Source organism: Otolemur garnettii, unplaced genomic scaffold (genome assembly GCF_000181295.1).
Source record: "Otolemur garnettii isolate 467f Iridium unplaced genomic scaffold, OtoGar3 scaffold00027, whole genome shotgun sequence".
NCBI lineage: Eukaryota > Metazoa > Chordata > Mammalia > Primates > Galagidae > Otolemur > Otolemur garnettii.
This window is the reverse complement of record NW_003852422.1, coordinates 736,266-761,860: the sequence shown is the minus strand read 5'-3', so window position 1 is coordinate 761,860 and position 25,595 is coordinate 736,266. Positions and strand designations below refer to the sequence as shown.

General features: G+C 42.5%; 1 protein-coding gene across 2 annotated transcripts in view; it reads left to right on the top strand.

Moving 5' to 3' along the window:
• Positions 1-25,595, top strand: part of ATP9B (ATPase phospholipid transporting 9B (putative)) — a 244,444-nt gene that overhangs the window by 179,141 nt on the left and 39,708 nt on the right. For both annotated transcript variants that reach the window (XM_003788391.3, XM_003788390.3), the window contains exons 14-15: positions 4,814-4,926; positions 7,966-8,214. In XM_003788391.3, the coding sequence (XP_003788439.1) occupies positions 4,814-4,926; positions 7,966-8,214 (362 nt within the window). The remainder of the gene's footprint in view (positions 1-4,813; positions 4,927-7,965; positions 8,215-25,595) is intronic.

The following is a 25,595-nucleotide window of genomic DNA, read 5'->3' as shown; positions in this document are numbered from 1 at the left end:
TAGATTTATAGTATAGCCTGAAGCCTGGTAACGTGATACCTCCTGATCTGTTTTAATTTCTGTGTAGTGTATTTGCTATTCAAGGTTTTTTCTAACCTTTTCCAAAACATAGAAAAAGAATACTCCCCAACCCTTTCTATGAAGCAAATACCACCCTGATCCCCAAACCAGGAAAAGACCCAACAAAAAAAGAAAACTATAGACCAGTATCAGTAATGAATATTGATGCAAAAATATTCAATAAGATCCTAGCAAACAGAATTCAACAACACAATGAAACAGTTATACACCATGATCAGGTCAGTTTTATCCCAGGGTTACAAGGCTGGTTCAACACATGCAAATCTATAAATGAAACACTTCAGGTAAATAAAATAAAAAACAAAGACCATATGATTCTCTCAATTAATGCAGAAAAAGCTTTTGATAATATCCAGCATCTCTGGGTGGCGCCTGTGGCTCAAAGGAGTAGGGCACCGGCCCCATATGCCAGAGATGGTGAGTTCAAACCCAGCCCCGGCCAAAAACTGCAAAAAAAAAAAATAATAATAATAATAATATCCAGCACCCTTTCATGATCAGAACTCTCAAGAAAATAGGCTTAGAAGCATCATTTCTAAAATCAATAGAGGCCATCTACAGCAAACCTATAGCCAATATCATATTGAATGGAGTAAAATTGAAAACATTTCCACTCAGGTCAGGAACTAGGCAAGGATGCCCACTTTCACCATGGAAATCTTAGCCATCGCAATCAGGCAAGATAAGGTGATCAAGGGTATCAAACTCTCACTCTTCACAGATGATATGATACGTGGAAAACCCCAAGACTTAACTACAGAACTCTTAGAAGTGATCAAGGAATACAGCAGCATCTCAGGATACAAAATCAATACTTATAAAACAGTAGCTTTTGTATATACCCACAATAGTCAAGCTGAAAATATAGTCAAGGATTCTGTTCCTTTTACAGTAGTGCCAAAGAAGATGAAATATCTGGGAATTTATCTAACAAAGGACGTGAAAGGTCTGTATAAGGAGAACTTTGAAACTCTGAGACAAGAAATAGCTGAAGATATTAACAAGTGGAAGAACCTACCATGCTCATGGTTGGGAAGAATCAGCATTGTTAATGTCTATGCTACCCAAAGCAATCTACAGATTTAATGTAGTCCCTCTTAAGATACCATCATCATACTTCAAAGAGCTTGCAAAGATAGTGCTTTGTTTTATATGTGCATGTTTTTAACCAGATTTACTCTTTACTGAGACAGCTGGCAGGTGGAGCCTGATGGTCTGCTGGGCCAGCATCTCTGGGACCTGCCATCGTCATGGAGCTCACTTCTGATTGCAATGAGTCTAGGGACTTGTACCTTCCAGATCAAAATTCCTCTTCATTTGATTTTCATAGTATTGTAAATGCTCTTAGTAGAGCATTCTATTGTACTATAAAAATTTTTTATATTGCGTTTTATTTAATAAACTAAAAAATAGCTAACCAAGGGTTCTATGTTTTGCCTTGATGAGACTCTGAACTACTACGTAGTAATTATATCTAATCTTAACCTAATTTTGTCATTAGGAAGGAGATATTGATGACTTTGACAGAAAGGGCTGGTGTATAAAGCACAGATGGAAAGGCCCAGTCTTGTAGCCTAGAGCAGAGTGGGGATGTATGGACCATCCCAACTTTCTCCACACTTGTCCGAGGTACCCGGTGCCCCCCTCACCTCCCCCAAGGTGGCTGCGTTTTGTGCACACATTTTGCCCCACATGTGCCATTCATCTCCCACACGGCTCTTTTCTAAAATATGTGCAACAAGAACAATCTCCAGAGCCGTGCCGATGCTTGCAGATGTGCTCAAGTTATTTTTTAAAGCCCTACAAAACCCTACTCATATTATCTCTGTTCTATTTCTGTGGTTTTGGTAAATTATGTATTAATAGTAAGTTGTGGCCATTTTCTGCAAGTAACTCAGTTGAGTGCTCGGTGTGACATTTACCCAGCTCAGGTGATTTTGGCTTCTTCACTGTGATCACTGTTTAGAGCCTTGGAGTTGCCTAGACATATTCCTGGACAAGTTGTGCTGGGTGTCCCTCACGCGCATACATGAGTGTGTGAAGGCAGCGCTTCCACATGCGGGGACTATGACAGGTAATAGGTAAATACCTGTTCCAACTTACATACAAATTTAACTGAAGAGCAAACATGCAGAACCTATCTGGTTTGTAACCCAGGGCCCGAGGGGATTGCCTGTATATGGAAAAGTAGCAAAATGCCCACCTCACGGGTCACAGACATTGTTCCATGTGAGTCTCACCATGGTCTCCAGACACTGAATTAGTTGATAAGGGCTGTGACTTGCATCAGGTGTCTCAGCCACACAGGCGGCCTTCTGGGCGTCCCCAAGGGACAACCACACGGTGGCCTATCGAGGCCCTGACACCAGGAGCCCCCTCCTGCCAGACTCCTCAGATAGTGAAGAACACTTCAGGCCACCTATGCTGTGGCCTAGAAGTCAAACACATGTAATTTCAAAGATTGTCCCATTAAAACCAAAATATTTTATTATAGAAATATTTAATCTTAAAACTTTATAAGTACATAAAATTAGCAAGTTATTTGTGGAAAATAGAATTTAATAATTTTTTACAAGGAAACAGGTACCAACGTTTATCATCAAGGGGATAAGTGTGTAACGAGCAGATGCTGAAAACCGAGTCAAGGGCCTCGCACCAACTCTGTGGCTCAGCACCTCTCGTGGTTGTGGTGTGAGCACCACTGACAGCCTTGCTGATCATCACAGGTCCTGGTGGGTGTGACCTGGTGGAAGATTAACATTATGTTTACATTTAAAGGGTACTCTCTGAAATTTTATGTAACAAATAATTACAAAACACAAGAACAGATACAAAGTACAGGAAATTTTACATACCAGGAACATGTTTATAGTATTTATGCACCATAGAAGAGCTCTTCATCACTGCCAGAATCAGAAATAATGTCTTCTTCAATTTCTGCATTACTGGTGTTTTCTTAGAAGTTACTTTCCTCATCCCAGTAAATTTCATCATCCTCATTTCCATCTATAGCATTGCTGATTTTGAATTTTTTAAATCATTTCACAACCACTTCTTTTTGACCTTGTTCCATGGTCTTAGGATCCAATCACAAACCAAGGCCAAAAGGATGCTTTCCTGATTCTGCCTGTGGGTGTTAAATCATCACCAGCATAAGGCACTCACAGTGTCCACTTCGTTAGGGCCTTGAAGGGCTTGTTTACTGACACATCAAGAGGCTGCAGGTGGCTCGTGAGCCCACCAGGTAGCGCAGCAATTTGGGTTTTCGAGTCTACTGTTATTGCTTTTGCACTTTGTGGGACATGGATTTTGAAGTGATCAAAGACAAGCAAGTTGTTTTTGAAGTAATCCTCCAGGCCTTTGTGACCAGACTTTGTTAAACCAGATTTTCATGCTTTCTTCGTTCATCTGCCTTTTCATGCTCATGGATAGTAACTCACCTGGGGCTTTTTATTTTGGAAGTATTTTTTCTTTTAAAGACAATCACAGGTGGTGGCTTTTTCCCCTGTGCACGACAGGCTGGAGCAACAGTGTAGTGTCCTTTCTCATTCCACTAGTGTAAACCGTCACGGGCTTTGCTCCTTTGACATCCCCAGTTCTGTTTTTTGACATCACTTGTGAGTGGGGCCTAATCCATACTGGCAATTCAGGACAGCCCAAAGTTCTAAGTCTTTTGAAGACTGATAACGTGACAATGAAATTCCGAAGCTTGATTCTCATAGGCTGCTAGGCGTTTGGGGCAAGTTTTGTTGTATCCTCAAATGTTTTCTCTTCGTAAAGTTATAGCACCATTTAGGTGTCCCTGAGAAATCATCAATTTTTTTTTTCCATGCAATCTTTTTACCCTCTTGTATCATCAAAACAGAGATTGCAGTTTGATGCTGCTCCAGAATCCCAGTGTCCACCTGCTGCTCCGCCTCCAGAGATCTGGAGGTTTCCTCACACGGCCTTCCTCTGTCTCTGCTGCTAAAGAAGCTTGTCTGCCTGCCGCCTCCACACTCTGAACACACCCTCCATGGGAGGAGGACCCAGTGTCTCTTGGCAGCTCTGTCCCCAAGCTCTCTAGCATGTTTAATAACTTTTTTTTTTTTGCAGTTTTTGGCCAGGGCTGGGTTTGAGCCCACCACTTCCAGCAGTTGGGGCTAGCACCCTATCCTTTGAGCCACAGGCGCCACCCCGTTTAATAACTTTTAGATTAAAGCTTATACAGTGTGTGAAAACCATTTTGGCATTTTCCAAGGGATTTCCCAATGATTTTTGTAAAAGTATTAGTTAGGTTGCTTAGCTCCTGCCTAAAGTATAGAAACAGAAATATATTGCTCTTTATTGGCTAAAAATGTTTTCTTTGCAAGTTCATCAAAACTCATTACCAGGGCAGCGCCTGTGGCTCAAAGGAGTAGAGTGCTGGCCCCATATACCAGAAGTGGCAGGTTCAAAATCAGCCCCTGCCAAAACTGCAAAAAAAAAAAAAAAAACAAAAAACACTCATTACCGTATTCCAGGATATTATTTTGCATACAGATATCGTTATTGCTTTTTAGCTTATACTTTTAATACATAAGCATAAATAAAATAATTAAAAACACTTAACATAGATAGGAAGTTTGTACTACCTACATGTAATACGCTTCCTTATTTTGTCTTAAAAATTGGGGCAAAAAGTGCGCATTATACACAGTAGAATATGGTGCCTATGTTAATCCACCTATCACTGTCCTGTCCCTTTCTCCAGGGACCCTCACTCGGAACGAGATGGTATTTAAGCGTCTCCATCTGGGCACCGTGTCCTATGGGACTGACACCATGGATGAGATCCAGAGCCACATCATGAGCTCTTACTCACAGGCAAGTTGGTTTCCTTCTTTCAGAATCCCCAGGACCGCACAGGCGGCTGAGCTGGAATGTGCCTCTCTGTGAATGAGCTGGGCTCAGTGGTCCCTCTGCACCCTGCTGCTTGAGTCCACTCAGACATGTGAGTCAGGAGACAACTTGGAGTAGGTGTTTCTTCCTTAGGACCATGTAGAATCAGAGAAGACATACTGAACTTAAGGCAGTAATTCATATTAAATTTTCTTGGTGAATTATTTATAAAAGAATTTGGTAAACATAGTGTTTTGAAGGACATGAGGTAGAATACTGCATCAAATTATCTTCTGACAATTCTTCTAGTTTTCTCCAAAATTAGTAAAACTCTGTCATTCTTTTCACCTTTTTCCATAAACAGAAGTAGATGCTACAGCATCCTGACCCTCTCAGCCTGGCCTACAGCCCCCATGGCCCGTGTGTGCTTGAGTTGTGTCCTTTGTAACAGTTTTCACACATACCATTTTGATGTGAAGCTCAAATGTCACATCATTTCACCTGTAAATATTTATTATGTGTCCCTAAAAATAAGGACTCCTTTATTTTTTAACATTATGGAAATCTTGTCTTTTTCCTTGGAGATTCATAAGAGAGCTATCTTAGGGTTTGAGAGCAGGAAATGGAGGTTGAATATTTCTTTTCCAAAATGTGTGGGACCAGAAGTGTTTCAGATTCCAGATTTGTTCAGGTTTTGGAATATTTGCATTGTGTTTACTATTTGAGCATCCTTGAAATTTGAAATGCTAAGTGAGTCTTTCCTTTGGACATTATGTTGAGTCTCAAAAACCTTTGGATTTTGGAGCATTTAAGGTTTTGGACTTTTGGATCAGGGATGCTTAAACTATATTTGCTTCAACATGAGAATTCAGCCCAGAACTTGTACCATTTGCCAGAGATCTGTAGACAGCAAGCTCTGCAAAGTCGTGCTCTGGCCCTGCCTCCTTCTGACATCCCACACTTCTGCCAAGAGCATCAGAGCCGTGGTGTGCACAGATCAAGTCTGGAACAAGTGGCAGAGGATGCAGCCAGCCTCAGGGGTGTTTGTGTCCCACTCCTTCGGTGCCTCTCCCCTTGCCGTAATTTGAAGTTGATGTCCAGTGTGATCACACTTAGTAATCTAAGGGAATCTAAGTAAAAGGCCAGTGCAGGAGATGGGAGTAGGTCAGAATTATCACTTTCTTAGGCTTTTTTCTGTTTGAAATGCAGTAATCCACAAAATAAGCCAAGACCGACCCAGTGCAGCTCTCCCTGGGTCACCACAGCCACCGTGCTGGCCCTGGACTCCACGGGGTTGCACAGGGTGGCCTTAGCTGTAAAATCTACTGGGCCTTTTTTGTTGACAATAATTTGTTTTAGGCATGGTTTTCTACAGTCTAGACTAAGTGACAGATTCCTGTTGCAGTTTTTCTATTCTTGATAGAATTCAAGGGCAGAATTCCACTGTCAACATTGTATTTAGTTTTTGAAAACATTGTCTTTATTAACAATCTGGCATATACTTTACTTTTGAGATGCTGCCAAATGAAAAAGTCTCGTGTATATCACATATAATGTCTGGTACACACGTAAGCACATACACAACCAAGCACTTCATTAATTTGGGTATAATCCATTTAGACACAGAGTATTTTGGAACTTCAAATATTTATTAATAGGAGAAAAATCTGAAAAGGGAAAGGAATATAACTTCCTAGGAATCTTATGTCTAGATTGAAATAGCAGTAGATAACAGCTGATTTTTAAAAATTTAAGTTGTGTTATTCAGGAATGTGATTTTAATAGCTCTGAAGTTATTTTACTAGGAATAATTAAAACAAAAGGAGAATAACATATAAACACAATAAATATTTAATATTTATTTCCCTCTAAGAGGACTTTAAAAATCATTTTTACTAAAGCTGTTAGCTGATTAGACAGTCCTTTTTAGGTAAAATTGATTTGACTCCTTATTTGTATTCTTTTTATTATTAAGATGACAAGTCTAGCAGGTCACTGTAATGTAACACAAATCTTTTATAACCTGATTACATCCCCACTTGGAAGTATTCGGTGATAGAGGGCATAGTCCCTAATGGAATTTGTGTGAAATCAAATTACATAAGCATCAATAAACATAGCACAGTTCAGAGAGGGCGTCTGTGGGTCTCTCTGCCGCTGTAACATGTGGTGCAGGTGCGATGGGCGCTGGCTGAGGCAACGCCAGCTGCCTACAGGGAAGCCTTCATTAGATGGCCCTGCAGGGTGAGGGCAGGAGGCACTCACCTGGCTGGCACTGCACCCAGTTCAGACATTTCTAGGGAGGCTTGTCATGTGTTACTCCCAAGTTAACCGAGGAAGTAACCCCCCACCCCTGGTGGGGGTGTCCTCTGACCCCCTCTCCAGCCAGAGGGTAGCAGTGAATGGTCACCTCCCCCACCCTTGGTAGGTGAGTGTCTGGACCCCCACAGGCAGTGCTGGGCAGCCATCGGGAGAGCACCATCTTGCACTGTGACATGGGACTGTCCTTTGCATGCAGCTGTTGTCCCGTTTTCTTGTTGTTATCTCCCAAACAAGACAGTCTCATTCCAAGGCTCTGGAAAGCTGGATCAATGTATGGTGTTGAGGAAAGATTTTTACACTGTTTTGTGTGCAACATTTTTAAGGAAAACTGAAAGCAGGTGTGAGTCTATTCAGTTTTTCCTTTAACTTACTCTGGCTTTTAGAAGTAATAAATAATTATCAATGACCTAGCAAATTGAGGCCATGGTTGAAATAAATACATTAAAAGGAAATTATCATATTTTAAGTATTCTGGCAAATATTTTGGTGCATTGGAAAACCTGGACAGATTGAACACTTTGCAGTACTACAATAAAACCGAAGTGCACCTAAGTCAGTGCTGTATAGGAGATACCCAGAATCAAGCCGCTTTCTTATCCCTAGCTTCTTTGATTTTTAAAAACCAGATATCGCTAATTCCATGGCAAACTACATAGTTCTCTTTGCTTTATCTTTAATTATGTGGCATCCTATATTTTAAAGATGCATTCTCAAGCTGGTGGACATAATACCAGTTCAACTCCACCAAGAAAAGCCCCGTCTGCAGCTCCCAAAGTCAGGAAAAGCGTCAGCAGCCGAATCCACGAGGCAGTGAAGGCCATCGCGCTGTGCCACAACGTCACTCCGGTGTACGAGTCTCAGGCCGGTGTCGCTGGGGAGACGGAGGTTGCCGAGGCCGATCAGGACTTCAGTGATGAGAACCGGACCTACCAGGCCTCCAGCCCCGACGAGGTCAGTCGGGGTCGGGGGCTGTGCAAGTGTGCGGCGCATGCTCTGGGGGGCTTGCAGGGGAATTGGTTGGGATTTTTAGCACAGGGTTTAGCTGGGGGCCGGAAAACTGCCCCACCAGCTGCAGGGGCCGTCCTGACCTACCTCAGCCGTCTCAGACTCAACATAATCTTGGAGACCTGGTTACAGGAAACAGCACGAGGAGCTCAGGGCTTACACATTTCACAAACAATTTTGTGTCAAAGCCGTAATAGGTTTTAATAGAGCTGTTCAAACATGGAGATGTTACTACAAGCAGTAGCATCCAGCGTTTTCTCATCTCCAAGTGACATCAGGTTTGCATGTTGAATTTCCACTCACTTTGCCAGTTTAGATACAATGTATCTATTTCAACAGAGAATCTGGAGGTAAATTTTTTAAAACAACAAAAACGTTACAGTCTTAAATACGGCAAATCAGTCATTTCAAACTACTTATCATTCTTTAATTTTTAGAGATTTGCTCGATCACTGTGTGGTCTTCACGTGTGTCGTGTGCATGTCATGCTTTGTCCCCACGGGGAGGTTCTGTAACATGATCAACTGTTGGAGCCGTGTGGACAAACCGGCTTCCTCAAACACTCCGTAAAATGGGTCATGCACACAAACCACGGAGGGGGCACCCTCACTCTAATAAGAGGTAAAAGATAATCATAGTGTTTTAAGTAGAGACATCTTTTAATTGTTTAACAAGTTTATTGCAAAAGAGAAAAACCTTTCCTGCATAATGGTGGCACAGGTAAGAAACAGAGGCAGCTGACACCCTGTGAAGTGGCCATGACCAAGGGTACCCAGTGCGTGCCAGCTGGGAAGGTGCAGCTGGTTCATGCGGTCTGGAAGCCTCTCTCGCTTTGCGGCCCCAGCCCCAACCCTGCGCACGGGAGCGCCGAGAACGTGCGTTGGCTTGAGGACCTGTGCATGCGCATTCATGTCGACGCCACTGCAGGAGGGGGCAATCTGCACGCTCTCAGCCTAGAGTGTACACGGTGGCCTGGGGTGGGGACGCTGTGCAGTCGTCACAAGCTGTGGAGCTGGGGCACATGCTGTGATGTGGGCGAGACTTGGCAGCGTCACTCTGGGAAGAAGTCACACTTCCGTCACGGACACTGAAGGCCACACGCTGTGTCCCTCAGTCTACCTGGGGTGTCCAGAGCAGACCCGTCTGGAGGCAGGAGCAGATTCGTGATTGGCAGGGGCCAGGCAGTGTAGCTGAAGGGTGTGAGGTTTCTTCTGACGGGAAAATGTTTTAAATTTTATTGTTGTGATGGTTACACAACTGTGAATACGCTAAAATCTATTGAATTGAGTACTTTAAATAGGTAAATTGTATAGTATGTTGATTGTAAGACTAAGAAAAACATCACCACAGTGAGTATAGATATTAAGATTCGTGACAAAAACTAAGCTAATTGACAGGTTAAGAAAACTAAAATCTGTAGCTTAGAAAGTATTAGGGTTCTGCCAGCCTGGACAGCATAGCAAGACACCCATCTCTACAAAGCAGTTTTAAAAATTAGCCCAGTGCGGTGCAGCACAATGTAGTCCCAACAGATTAGGAGGCTGAGACAGGAGGATCACTTGAGCCCAGGAATTTGAAGTCACAGTGAGCTGTGAGGACGCCAGTGCATTCCAGCCTAGGCGACAGAGTGAGACCCTGTCTCTACAAAAGGAAGTAAGAGGAGAAGAGGTGAGAAGAGGGGAAAGAAAGGGAGGGAAGTGGGGAAAAATTGGGGTGCTGGTTCTGTGGATATGAAATTGCCAAACTGGGATGCTGCACGTCACAGGAATGCAGTAAGCATAAGGCCCAGCGTGACTGAGCAGCAGCAGGACAGACGGGGAGGATGTGGAGCCCAGAGGCATGAGGGCGCACAGCATTCTGGCAGCACGTTGTGCAATGGAAATAAAGCCCCACCCTGAAAGCGTGGGGATGCAGTGAGCACAGTCTGGCAGCCAAGGACATCACTTTGGCGGGTGTGAGCACCACTGTAATACACGGAACAAACTCTGGGTCCTCAGTAAGAAGTCAGAATACACGGCCACGGGCTTAAAATCAGGAAAGGAGCCTCCTGGGTAATAACCAGCTGGGACCAGATCTAGAAGACGGAAGCAGGTGCTCACTCGAGCGCCACGGAGGGACCGCACCACCCACAAGTGTAGGAGGACCCATCGGGAGGCAGGCACCCCCCAGAAGCTGCTCGAGATCAACCTGTGACACCACAGGAAGGTCGGTCCTGACTCTGTCTTGAGGTGGCACAGGTTGCCAGGATCTAGATACCGCATCCCATCTCTTGAAGGCAGCTCTGTGCACACAGTGGGGGAGAGAATGACCTGTGAGACGTGGCTTCTACATCTGTCTGCACCTCAGCTAGATTGTAGGGAGGGCTTTTTCTTTTTTGAAGTACTTGTCTTTTTATAGACACAGCCTAGCACCTTTGTTTCAGAAATGCTGATTATCCGGTACTCCGGTGTGGGGTCCAAAAAGTAAATCTTTGCTTTCTCCTGACTTTCACAACTGGAGGCAACAGCTGGAGGGTGACACAGCAGGGTGGGTCACCTGCTGCCATCCAGTCTGTGGCGCACTTCGGGGTTGGTGACTGTGAGGTCTAGCAGTGCTGGGGCGGAGCCTCCCTGCACCCTCTCGGGCTTCATGCTGAGAAGGAGCTGAGGAGAAACCCTAAATGCAGCCAGTAGAAGCCGCTGGCTACGCTTTTGAAAAACAAGCTAATGTGTAAAGCTTTATTCAGTAAAGAAGGCTGAAGGAGCTTTGTGTGAAGCTCGGTCCCTGTAGGACCTATAACCAGCCTGGAGAGATGGTCCCGGCCCCTGCAGGGCGCTGCACCTGCGAGCCTGACCTGCCGTGTTAGTGCGCGACCAGCCCGCAGTGAGGAGGCACGGACTCCCGGAGCTCTTCAGCCCAGAGTGGGAAAAGGCTGGGAAAGGGATCATAGACGAATGTTCACTTCACTGTTAAAGGGATGAATTCTGGGCGGTGGTCAGAGGGGCCCCCCAATTTCCCTTTGTCTTGTCAGAACAAGAGTCTGTCATTGGGAGTGGGTCCCACGGGGTGTATCTGGGGGGCTTCTCCCCCATCCCAGTTTTCGGCACCAAAATGAGAGGCTATTCCAAGACATGAACGAAAGGACGTGGAGTCGAGGTTCTGGTGGGCAGCGTGGCCTTTATCGACTCAGGGCCCAGCGAGCTGAATGCTACAAAAAGTCAGCTGTAGGTTAAGTCGGTGGGAATGTAAGAGCTGGGGGTGGGATTGGCGCGCTCTGCCGGCAGGACGGTTCGATTTGAGGTCCCTACACTCGGCCCTGTCAGTTGTCCTGGGGTCTGCACTGTCCCTTGCTCCCGGGCTCTGTCTTCTATGTGGACACCGGTCCTGGCGCAGGTCCTGTGAGGACCAGGACTGCGCTTCCGTGGGTCGGGGCCTGAGCCTGGCCATGCAGGGCAGCTGGAGCGCACCTGCGGCCCCAGCGCCCCTCGGCTCCTTTAACAGGAGCTATAAATGCCGAGGCTTCATCAGGCTGTGTCCCTGAGTGAGGAGGAACTTAAATTCCTTCTTGGGAGTGATGTTACCGCTTCTCTCGAGGAAAAACGTCAGTGGAAACTGTGGTCTGTGGAAACTGCCCCCAGTTTCTGAGGCATTCTGGAACGTAACTCGTAGGAGGGGACTTCGGGGCTAGTGGAGTGGCAGCACCCCTTCCTCGCCCGGGACTCAGTGGCAGGATCCCTACGGGGCTGTCTGCACTGTCTGCACTGTTGTAGTCACAGACAGGGTTGCGTTTCACACCAGGTGCTCCAGTGAATCTGATCCCTTGTAGCCAAGCTCTGTTGCACTTGTGGAACCAGTGTGTGCGCGTGTGTGAGTTTCCAACTGCTAAGTCCAAGGCGTGATTCAGCAATCTGTAGCAAATTTGGGAGTCAAAAACCGACAAGATGAGTAGTTAGGATATATAAATTGCCTCCTCCCTAGTATTCTAGGCTAGGCTTTGAGACAAATACAGGAAGTGCTTTTTTTTTTCTTTTTTCTTTTTCTTGGTAGAGCTGGGCTTGAACCCACCACCTCCGGCATATGGGGAGGTGGGGCCGTCGCCTTATAGGAACTGCTTTTTGAAAGGAAACAATTCTTTTTTTCTACAAAGAGTTGAGCACATTGTTTTTTCTATTATAGCAATCTAGAAACTCTCCAAAATTTCATATGATTGTATGTTTTAAAATTATTTTCTAGTCATAACATTGAGAGATTTTTCTTCAAGCAGGAAAATTTTATTGCAAGTTTAAAAAATATTATATATTTGTCTTATATAGACAAATAAATACAAATATAGACACATTTTTGTATCTGCCAAAAATAGATACAAATTTTGTTGTGAGTATATGGGATTTTTATCTTTAAGTTTTTGTGTAAGTTATAATACTTTTTAGAATCTTAAATTAGGAATTCACAATAAAGAGATTTCATTGATCAGAGATCACTAAGAATTTATAACAAATTATAACATAGAAACTGCTGATCTATGTTTAAATTTTTTGACTTGTTTAATATTTCATACTACTTTGGAAATTGGACAGTGATTAAAAGTAGCAGAACATTAAATAACCTTTAAAAAAATCCCTAATACATATTTTAAATGTGAAAATGAAAACAGTAGACTTCATCATAATTTTTAAAGAGCTCTATCGATGCAATGTTTGCAAATCCCTGAAGCCTCAGGAAAATAATCTAAATGGCTCATTATTTAGCTTATTGAACTTTGCTGCAGTTAGGTTGACGGATGATAGCAATGTTTCCCAATCACCAAAGTACCATTTTAAAAGCATTTTTTATTGAATAAAGTGCTTAGAATATTGCACCCTGGAGCTTTATTTAGGGGAACGGTTCAATTGATGTTTTCTGCTTAACCTCAGCTTTGACCTCTCACAGCATATATGGTTAGTAAGCAGCGTTATCATCTAAGAAATGTAGCAGGGTCTATGCATTTGGTACAAGCACACAGGAGCCTATTTGTGTGTGGCTCTTGTGTCATTGTGGTCTTGAGAAAAAAACATTGTATATTACGTATGACACTGTGGTTTCCACAGTTGCCACTCTGCATGGTAAAAATGGCCTGATTTTCATGTTCCTGGAAGCAGAAAGGATTTTTTGTCTCACCTGCACATGTGCATAGATGAATATTTATTATATAAATAAGGAATTCTGGGGGAACTAACTTTACATGCTCGAAGGTCCTGTGAAGCATAAGCACTAAATACTCACAGTGACAAGTCAGCTGTGCTGTTTGGCGGCATTGAAGGGGTAGACGGTGTGGTGATGTCCAAATGTGAGCACCGGGATTTGTGTGCAGTGTGGAGCCTGCTTATGATAAGTGTTCAGTGTTTCATTTTCTCTAAGTAGAAAGCTCTGCTTGCCTCTTACTTTGTCTCTACAGGCTCAGCAAACTCCAGCTGAGCAAATGTGAAATGCTCCCTGGAAATTCCTTCACAGAATTAAAATTCAGCCTCTCCGTGTTTCAGCGCACATCCAGCGCAGTTGCAGAGGGCTGGGGCTGAGCTAATGGCGTCAGCGGTCATGGAGCACAGAGGTCACTAGCGCCTGTGGTCCTGTAGTAGTATGGCAGAGACCTTGAGGCCTGGGCCTCCCTTTTGATGCAGACAGGTCCACTGTGACACTGCCATCCTCTAGCCTTGCTGAGCGCTGGGAACACGCTCATCCCCTCTGTGGCTTTGTTCTCTTACACTGGTAAGTTCCATATTTAAATATTATTTCAAAACGTAGCTATCATCGCCTCGCTCTGGCATTTATGTGCAAGAAACAGCTAGGATTAATGACAGCTCACAAGTGGATTGTTTAAAAATACAGGGATGTCACATTCTCAATAGCACTGCTTTTGGATTTACAGAAGTGAGCGCTAATGTGTACGGCATGCTGTATTTTTTAATTCATTTTATTGTGTGTGCCTACAGAAGCAAGACTAATTGTGGTGTTTTGTCAATATATTTGTGAGGAGCAAATCATTGTCAGTGACATGAAGCCCTCACTCAGTGACCTTCAAGACCAGTAGAGAATAAATACTACATAGCCTGTCTGTGAATATTGATTAGCAGTTTTTCCAGATGATCAAATTACATTTTGTGTTAAGAATTCTATTAAATTATAAAAAGATCATAATAACCACAATCAAAAATGGTGAAATGTCAGTGATTAAATTTGATTTATAAATTACATTATACAAAGAGTATAGCTGGCAGCAACGTGTGTATAATGGCTAATATGATAAAGGAAAAGTTTCCCAAGCTTTTCAAGAATAATGGCACAGAAATTTCAGACTTCACAACATAGGGTATACAGCACAACTCCTGGGTGAAGGACTTGAACCTGGACTTTGCTTAACACAAACAGTGTAATCTAATCATATGTACTCTTATATTAATCAGAAATTGAAAAAAATAAATTTCTAAGTAATGGTATTGTACAGACTTATTAATAATAAAAATTGCCTCATATTTTATTTTCTTTCACACAGTATTACTCTTGGTACACTTTCCCATGAAGGTTACTTAGCGTGGAAAGTATGAGAATGTAAATAAACCACCTGTGATGAAGGTTACTTCAGTGTGCTTGTCAGTAGCCTAAAAATGAGCTTTAGCTTAGGCGCCCACTTAAATGTATTTCTTAATTGACATTTTAATTAATTTTACCTTTGTATTATTGTCAGTAATTACATTATTAAAAATTTCTGAAAGCTCAATAGTCAGAGAAAAATATTTCAGAGAAAAATATCTCAGCAAATATTCCCTATTATAATGTCAGGCAGCAATTAATTCCATATTAATACAGGGTGGCCATAAATTTGCTGTGCAATTTAAAATAGTGTGCAATTTGAAATAGTGTACAATTTGAAATTTAAATTGCACACTAACCTTACGGACACCTGTATAAGAAGCACATGAAGAAATTAGAAACTACTGTCTTAGGTTTTCATTTAATACTGATAAAATTGCTTAAAAAGATAAAGCCTAGTGACATTTCTGGAAACTCTGTGCTCTATGGTGGTGCCGTAAGACTTGCCAAGGAAAGGCAAGTCTCGCCACCTCTGGCCAGCCATGTGTGACAGGCAGTGCATGCCCTGATGCCTCTGGCATTCTGCCCTCCTCCAGGCCCCAGGGCCTCTGGAGTGCTAGCCGTGCCCAAGATACCTGAGAAGCTCTACCCTGTACAGCAGCTTTGTCTCTGCTGGACCCTGTTAGAAACTACCACATTTACGGCACAATCAAATAGAGAGAATGATGACCTAAAATACATCATGGTGAAGAGAACAGAGACCCAGAGAGGTCTTTGTACACAACAGGTTCCCTCCCAGCTTTGGTCAGCAGACAGCAAGCAGTGGTGGGGGGCAGTGGGGCTGTGGCAGTGGGGCAATGACACTGGGTGGTGGCCTTGGCATGGACGCCTCTCTCTCAGCTCCTCCTGGGGAGGCCTGCAGGTCAGCCCAGGGGCGTGTGCGTCAGTGAGGAGGAGTGAGAAGGAGAGGGAGGTGGCAGTGGCTGAGAAAGCACTAATTCAAAAGCTGATTCTCTGAGAGACAATGAAATGGAAAAATCATTGGCAAATAATGGAAAGAAAGCAGTGAATGTAAAATAAGTGACACCTACGGAATTGCACGTGTTAAACATGAAATAGATGAATAGGCTTAAATGTTTATGAAAGAATGGTAGACACAGGCCTAGTGTTAATATTTTTGAACATCTCAGTAAAATAATTATGTTCTGAAAAAATATAAACTAAGAAAGTTCAGTCTAAAGAATCCTGAGTGGAGCAGAAAGGAAAGTCAGAAATATCACCCAACATAGCTTTAGAGCAGACGATTTTATAGGTCAGTTATTTTGAACCGCTAATAAATCTCATAGTATAAAAACTTTTCTGGAGCAAGGAAGAATGTTCAAAGCCTTCTAATTCATTTTACAAAGCCGCTGAATCCTACATTCTGAGATCTGACCAAGAGGCTGAGCGGGGTAGCTCACACTTATAGTCCCAGCACTATAAGAGTGGGGGGCTGAGGTGGGAGGATCGCTGTAACCCAGGAGTTCAAGGAGTTCAGGGAGCTATGATCAGGACACTGCACTCCAGCCTGGGGGACAGAGCAAGACCCAATCTCTAAAACAGAAAATGCATACATACATAAAATCTGATCAAAATACCATAAGTAGATAGGGAATAAAAAGCAATTTAAGGCCAAGGCAGGAGAATCACTTGAGGTCAGGAGATTGAGACCAACCTGAGGCAAGAGCAAGATCCTGTTTCCACTAAAAATAGAAAAACTAGCCAGGTGTAGTGACAGGCACCTGTAGACCCAGCTACTTGGGAGACTGAGGCAGGAGGATCACTTGAGCCCAGGAGTTTGAGGTTGCTGCCATGAGCTCTGACGCCATAGCACTCTAGGTAGGATGACAGAGTGAGACTCTGTCCCCCCCCCCCCCGCCAAAAAAGAAAGAAACAAAGAAAAAGAAATTTAAATATAAATCTTATGAATCCTAAAAAACGATATCAAGTCAAACTTTTCAGTATTTTAAAACAATAATACACCATCACCAAGTAGCATTTATCCTGGGAATACAGGAATGATTCATATAAGTACCACGCACTAACCGTTTGTACCACTGGAGCTCCAGCAGGAATGATTCAGTATTAGAAAATATATTAATCTGGCTTTATATGTGTAAGTCAGAAGTTACTAGAGACTTTAAAGAAAGACATTTAAGTTAAACTTCAGTACACATTTCTGATCAAAACCAACCAGTACCAAAATGTCAGATAATACTAAATTCAAAGTAGAAAGGTGCTTTCTTAACATGATACCAGCGTCACTGTCACACCAAATGAAGTCTATAGTCACTGCCCTTACAGCAAAAAGTGACGATGTCTGCTGTCACCAATACCACATAATGTCGTCATGTAGAGAAAATTATTAAGATAATATTAAAAATTATTTAACTCATGATTATCTAAAAAACAAAAACGTCATTTACAGAACCATGAGAATTTACAAAACTTCAGTAAGTTGTCCCAATAAAAACACATGTCAGTAACTTTCTTATATAGCAACAGCCTGTGGTGTTGACAGTTACATTCCAGTGACAACAAAGTCTTTAATTATGAACCTGTCCAGAAATTTGTGAACAATGATAACTAACATTTACAACTTCTTACAGACATGTACTCATTTATTTCTTTGAACAACTCCGAGAGCGATGCCCTCATTTCATTAATGAGCAACAAATTGAGAGTATTTGAGCGTCTATTTCAAGGACAAGGAAAAGTTTTTTGTTTTGTTTTTGATGCCAGAACAGTTGTTCTAAATATAAACATCAGAGGAATTTTAAATGCACTGAAATCTGCATCTCTCCCAAACCTACTGACCCAGAACCTGCAGAATTAAAAATTCTTTTACTTTTCTTATACTCTTCCCAAGTAAGTGGTCTGTTTAAAAACAGTTCATTTGTATTATAATTTTTTCACTAAATGTATATATTGAAGTAGACATTCTTTAATAGATTTTGAAGTAGGTACACATTTTTACATTAGGATTTTCTGCGAATCTATATCTTAGTAGCACAGAAGAAACTCCTAGAAAGAGCACTGGGCCAGAAGCCAGAAAATCTAGTTCTGGGTGACTAGGTGGCTTTGGAGAAGCCACTTGTCCATCTTAGGCATTGTTTACCAGTCCGTGGAAAACGGGGCTATGTCTGTGCATCAGCAACTTCACATCTTTCCCGGGCCAGTGCTCCAGTAGTGACTGAAATGTCCCAGAGCTATCTCAGGCCCTACTCCACTAGTGAAAAATGATTTTTAATTAAAAAACCTTCCCAGACAGAAACTCTTGGCACCAGTGGTCCTTCAGAAGTAAAATCCCTCAAATATTTAATGAGGAAATAACTCCAGCACCACACAAAGTTTTCCAAAGATAGAACAGAGAAAGGAATACTTCTCAACTCACTAGTATCTCATTCCGACGTTGAACTGATACCAAAATCAGCCAAAGTCATTTTAAAAAAACAACAGATCAACCTGTATCAATTATGAACAAAGAGGCAAGAGCTTGTGATGAAATACAAGTAGGTCGAGTGGAGCTTCCCAACGAGTGCAGAGCGGGTTCTTCAGTGGTAAAGCCCATCCATGTAATTTGATCACCAGCAGACCAAGGGGAAATCCCTATAATCATCTGAGCAGATGCAGGGAAACAAGAAACTTAGAAATCAAGCAGTTAACCTGATACTTACTGTAGAAAAACTGGGTATGTTTTTTCCAGTGTGTGGAACAAGACAGTGACATCCTCTCTCATCAGAACTGCTCATGGCTGTTGTGCGGGTGTTCCCAGCAGGGCAGCAGGTTGAGGAGGAGAAATAGAGGCCCACAGATTGCAGAGGAAAAGAGCAGATGCTTCTGTTTTCATAGATGGCACAATTGTCTCCATAGAAAATCCCAAAGAGTCTACAAAACCTACTAAGATTTACAAAGTGGGTTTGCCAAGCTTACACATTGTCATGTCCATGTGTATACTTGTATATTTATACCCTAGCAATGAGCAATTAGAAATTAAAATTTGAAAATGGACCACTTAAAAGCAGAAAAAACTGAAATACGTAAGACTAAATCTAACAATATGAGTAGGATTTGAATATTGAAAACTATAAAACAGTAAACAAATGAAGTGTCTAAATATGAGTAGTATATGATGTTTGTAGATTGTGACATTTTATTATCAAGATGTCACTTGATTTTTTTTATGAAGATGTCAAGGAATTCAATGCAGAAAGGTGACCCTTAAATAAATCATGTTCAGAACAATTGGACAGCCAGTGCAGAGAGAGGCTCCCCAGTATCAGACACATAAGTTGGTCTTATGTAGAAATTAACTCAAATGAATCATAGGCCTAAGTGTAAAAACAGAAGTATAAAATTTCTGGAAAAAACCAGGAAAACCTTTATAGCCTTGAAATAGTTAGGCAACATTTTTTTTAGATACCAAAAAGCATAAATGCTAAAAGAAAATGTTGATAAATCTGATCTCAGAGTAAAACTTATATTCTTCAAAGGATCTTAAGAAAGGAAGACAAGCCACACAGACTTGTAGAAAATGTTTGCAAAATATGTACCTGGTAAACTGGATATAGAAAGAATTATCAATAACAAGCAATCAGTCAAATTGAAACATGAGCAAAAGATTTGAAGAGCTGCAAGTTCTGACAACTGAGTTCTCAAACCTGCCACCGTGTGCTTAGTTTGGCTGCACTGTACAGACAGCTCAGTAAGGTTGTGTGAGCTTGATATGTCAGTGTCCACAGCTGTGTTTGTGTTGATGTGTGGTGGTATCTTGCTGAGTGGCACTCATTATTGTCATGGTGTATTTTTGTGCACCATGGCAAGAATGTCAGAGCTTAAATTAGAGCAATGAACAAACATTCAGAAGTTTCTTGTTAAACTTTTGCAAGAGTGGAAATCAGTGACAGGTTAGTCCAAGTTTATGGGAATAATGCCATGAAGAAAATGGCAATGTACAAATGGATTAAACATTTTTCTGAGGAGAAAGAAAGCATCACTGATGAAGAGAGGTCAGGGTGGCCAGTAACAAGCAGAACTGAGGAAAACATTGCAAAGATTCTTTGAATTGTGCATCAAAATTGTTGGCTGAGTGTGAGAAGTGCAGTAGACCAAGTAAACATTGATAGAGAAAGAGGAAAATCTTAACTGAAAATCTTGTCATGAGAAAGGTGAGTACAGAAATGGTCTTGAAAGAGATAAGTAATGAACAAAGGCAAAAGAGAGTTGAAATTTGCCAAGACCTTTGGCCAAGACAATGTTTTGGGCTGTGTTATCACTAATGATGAAACCTGGGTGTACCAGTATGACCCTCAAACAGAGCGTCAGAGTGCACGGAAGAAGTCACTTAATTCTCCACAATGAAAAAAGTTCCATCAGTCCAAATCAAGAGTTGAAATAATGTTGCTAACCTGTTTTGATATTACAGGGATTGTTCATTATGAATTTCTACCAACTGGACAAGCAGTTAACCAAGTTTACTGTTTGGTAGTGCTGAAAAGGCTGCATGAAAAGGTTAGACAAAAACCACCTGAATGTTCCACTAACAACTCATGGCTCTAGCATCATGACAGCGCACCAGCTCTCACAGCACTGCCTGTGGGGACTTTTTTAGCCAATAAACAAACAACTGTATTGGAACATTCTCCCAACTCACCTGATCTGGCTCCCAGTGACTCTTCTTTACCTGAAGATAAAGGAAATATTGAAAGGAAGACATTTTAATGACATTCATCAAAGGTAGTATGACAGCTCTGTGTTCTGCTCTGCAGGAAAGCTGGAGATGGCCTCAGAGCCTGAAAGGTAAAAACTGAGCCACAGAAATACCTTAGAGCTGTTAAATATGGATGTCTCTTTTTAAAAATGTGTAAACTTGCCTCCAATAGTTGATATTAAAATACTGTTACCTATATGTAAGAATTTAAATGCAAGTTAGTAAGAGGGCACACTCAGCAAATTAAATCTGGGTGGCATCATGCTTTTCATGATCAATGCTTTCCATTTCATTATCTTTTCCATTATTTCCTCTCCTATTTCACCCCATTTGGGAAAAAAAAAAAAAAAACACCTTTGTGGTTTCTTTTTCCTGTTTAAATAATGAAACTGTCTCACAGAAGCGGTCCTGGCTCCATGGTGCTGCAGTCTGGGCTGTTGGGAACTCAGCGAAAGGCTCCTTCCGCCTGAATCACTGACCCTCTGTTTCTCACATCTGTATGCAGTCGGCACAAAAAGATCTGAGGAAACGCAGCAAGGAGTATTTGGACAGTATTTCAACATGATTCATTGCCAGAAATAGGGCTTGGGTGGCAGAGGATTGAACTGTGGTGGGTGTAACCCTGCATAGGGAGGCTCCGAGAAGACCTCACTGCACATGTGCCCACATACAGCTGTACCCACTGACTTCATAAATTCCTTGTAAACTACTTTACTTCTTTGAGGTGATCAGCATTTTGTATGCAAAGAAATCCTTTAAGGCAAACTAGTAACACCCAGGGAGAGATTTACGTTTTTAAAATTCACAGTCCAGATTGCTCTGAGTAATTTTCCCAAACTGTTCTGAGAGTCTAGGAGAGCCCTGATGTGGGACGTGATGAGAATGTGACCCTTTGATGTTTGCGGTGCTGAGAATTCCACTCAGCTCAGCTCAGCGCCCGTAGCACAGTGGTTATGGTGCTGGCCACACACACCAAGGCTGGCGGGTTTGAACCTGGCCCCGGACAGCTAAACAATGACAACTGCAACAACAAAAAAAGAATTCCATTCAAGATTTCCACTTTTAAGTTACATTAAGAGGTTTTTAGTTTTCATTCATTTAGGAAATTTGTTTTTCTTATTCCCGAGTCTGCGTCCGTGAATATAATAAACCCAGGGAAGGTGACAGCTGGAAGGAAGCACCTTGCCGGGTGCACCGATGGTGGGGCGGGCCACAGAGGCAGAGCCTGCTGGTCGGGGGCAGATGTGGGACTGAGGACGCAGACAGGACTCCGATCAGGCAGAGTGACCCCTTCTGGAGACATGCCAGGCACTGAGCACACGCCAGACGTGTGGAGTCCTGGGCTGGGCCAGGAGAAGTCAGAGAAGGGGTCTGTTAGGTGTGTATTTGGCCCTGGTCTAGCTGCTGTCCATCTTTGTAACTTTCCTATTATTAGAAATAAACCCCACTCCTGCTTGTACAGCAAGACTCAGAAGTCAGAAGGAGGAATTTTAGCAGTAGATTGTTTTTACTAGGTCTGCATGTGGGGCTTCGAGTTGGCTGGCAAAGCATAAACTCCTACCTGCCTGCACTTGTTACTTAAAAAATCTTAGCACACATTCTAAGGATGCTGTTGGTTTTATATTAATAGAGAGCTCACATACTTTACAAAAGTATATATAATTTCTCAAACATCTTTAGGAAGAAAGACTCAAACTGTCAATAGCTTTGACGTTTTCTTTAATTTCTACATTTGATATCACCGGATGTAAGTCATTCTAAGAGCCTTCTAAAAAGAACATCACTCGTATATTTCACGTATATGAAGAAAATTCACCAGAGGTTCCCTTTACCCAGCCACATCCCCTTGTGTCTCTGCTGTATACCACAGTGCTCACAGCACAGAAGTTCTGCTGGTGCCCATGGCAATCACTGTTTCCTGATGTGTCTGGAATTGTCTGACTGCGATGAGGAAGACCAGGTCTTTATGTAGCACTGAGCACCTCGGTGCCTTCGCAGTGAGGTTTCTAACAGCACTGCAGGTCCTCATCTGAATTATGTTCCTTTGTAGTTACTTGTTTATAGAACTAATTCAGAAATGTTTAATTGTATATTACCAAAAGAATTTTGTCTAATAATGATCAAGTCACATGAGGACAGTAATTAAAGCATGGGATCTCTTATGAAAGAGGTGAATATTCTTTTTCTTTCTGGTTGGCATTAGATAGAGTTAAACTGACTAAAGATGATTGGATGAATGCTGGCTAGGTATAAGAAGCCGACTTGCATGGGGGTGTGAAACCAAGCATAAACTGAATAATACACAGATGTGAGTCACCAAATATAGAAAGCCCAGTTCTGCCTGAGGTGGGGCACCATGAGATGATAGGGTATTCGTGGAAAGATGCAATTTACAGGTCAAAACGTAATAGTAACCTTTCACTGTGTGAATTGATCCTTGGAGTATTGTGGATCATTTGCAGCTTATGGAGAAGTTTTATTAGGAAAACGTCTTAGAGCTTCACTTTCATTTCTCATTTGAAACAGTGTTGCAGAGTGTTTCTTTGGTCTTTGCGTGTGTAATTTCTGTTGGCTTCAATGCATTCTGTTTTCGTTCTCTGGCATAGCAGCACATATTGCTAATGCTCTGTGTCACGGTGCTGTGCTGTCCATGGTGTGAGTCCAGACCCAGTACTCTCAGGCTGGAGAATGGCTGAGGGCTCTAATTCCAGCTGGGCCAGTGACACACTGTTCAACGCTGGACACTAGCACAGGACCCTCATGGTCCTGAGAAAGGCCGCATGGTCTCCTGTAGCCACCATCTGTGCAGTGTAGCAAATGTCAGCATGTACCACAGATGCTGCTTGGCCCAGTGCTCAAACCAGCTTAAGGTCCTCACGGGTGGTCCTCTCAGCTCAGTCAGAAACCCAGAAAGTGCAAGCACAAATTTCTAGGCTGCGGTTTCTCTCAAATGACAACTTGATAAAAAAAAGAGAGAGAGAGAAAGAGCGAGAACACAATGCAGATAAGCAGACCATGTCCCCACAGTCTGGTAGGATGCAAGATCTGTCACTCACTGTGATTCATCTTGGGGGAGGAGGGCACAGAGATTTTAATAAAATACTTAACCAAAATGGGCAAGAGTCAAAATTTCCTAATTGCATTATTTTCCACAAAGGACAGAGGAAGCAATTACATATTGAGAAGGGAGCTTCCAGTGTCACAGGTAAAGACTGAGGCATCCCCCAGACTGCTGTTGACACTCCAGACAAGGTCTGGCCAGCCTGAGACACAGTAAGAACCTCAGGGCCTTTGATTTATTTTTGTTCTAATGTTTTATCTTATCCCTTTAAACTTAGTATTCCAGCCTGTTCAACACATTTCCAAATTTGAGCTCAACCATTTAGCGACTTATGCCTAACGTTCCATTATTGGACCAGTAGTGCCTGGGAGTCATTTGTATCCTCTGTTCAAGGTCAATGCTGAGGTCAAACCTTCTCACACATCTGCCTCCTGAGAGTCCCTGTCATCACACAGTGCACAGAGTTAGTCTGTTGTAGATAATGGCATGCTGGGACCTTACTCAAAAGTGATGTAAATTTTCAGCCCAGTTTTGAAGAACCATCCAAAAACAGGCACATACAATTTTACTGCACTATATCTTACACTAGTAATTTTTTTTTATTACTTCTCTAGTAGTTATGCTATTGTGCTATAAAGAGGAAACACTGAAGTTGTTACTGTTGGAGTAGTTCAGCTATGACATGGTGTATGTTCCAATTTTGGAGCACTAGGCAATACCCTAGCCACTAGGACTGAAAAATCTTTCTCCCATTTTTTAGCTGAAATCACCTCACAAGTCTCACAAGGCCTTGAATTCTAAGTTGACATGAGATACTGAGCTGTTAGAGGCAAATCGCAGCATAGGAGCAAGTGTGTGATACAGCTGCCTGAAAAGGCTCCACCACCTATTTCTGGTGAGGACTTGGGAGAGGAGGAAGATGGAGCACTAAGAATCCTCCAGGTTCTTTGCTGCGTTCTTTGTTGTGTGTCTTATTCAAGGTGGTGTGATGTTGAGCCTGACTCAGTGACCTCTCGTGTGCACTGAACATGACTCTCTTGGAGATGAAGTTCCATCTATGTCTCCTGTGCAGCCCCCTCCCTCAGAGAAAAAGAAAGTGACAAATTTGTTCACAAATGGAAGAAGCTGAGCTAACTGCACAGCCCGCAGAAGGTAGTCGCAGAACCACCAAAAATTTCTTCACCAAAATGAGAACTTCCACAGAAACTCTGGAACTTTTTCTTGATGATGAGGTTATTGAACTCGTATCATATGCTCCAACTTATACACTGCAGTGGGGTGTAAATCTGAGTTTGACCAGCTCCAAGTTCAGATGTTTTCTGGGTGGTCACATCTCATTCCTCGACGCTCTTGGAAGGCACATGTTCTGGGAACAAAGAGCAGATGTGCAGAATGGGCTTGTTGGTGCTGCCATGAGACACGACCACTGTACTTGCTAATTTGCATGTTGCTGACAATGCAAATTTGGGCCCAAAGGACAGGTTTTCCAAGTTGCGACCTCTTATAAGCATACTTAATCAGAGATGTATAAAATTTATTCCAAGTGAAACCCATTTCAGCTTTGATGAATTCAGGGTTCCTTATTGTAGTCGTCATGGGTGCAAACACTTTATATTAGAGGAAAGCCCAATAGGTTTGGCCATTAGTTTGGGTGTGGTGTGGCTCGTCTGGGCCACATTAGCTGGTTTCAGCTGTATCAGGGTAGAAACCCAAGTACTAAACATGAGGGGTGAGTTGTTGGTGCATTACTTATCCCTCAGTTTACAGAGCACACTGTGGACAGCACCACTTGGTATTAGGTCACTTTTCACCAGCGTTGCTCTTCTGGATAAGCTCAGTTCAGTGGGACATCAGGCACCAGGCACAGTGAGAAAGGATCACCCTGACGGAGTTTCACTGGAATAAGATGTAGCTCTGACGAGAAAAGAAGGTGGCACGTTGGATTATCGACTTGATGGCAAAGGCAGCACT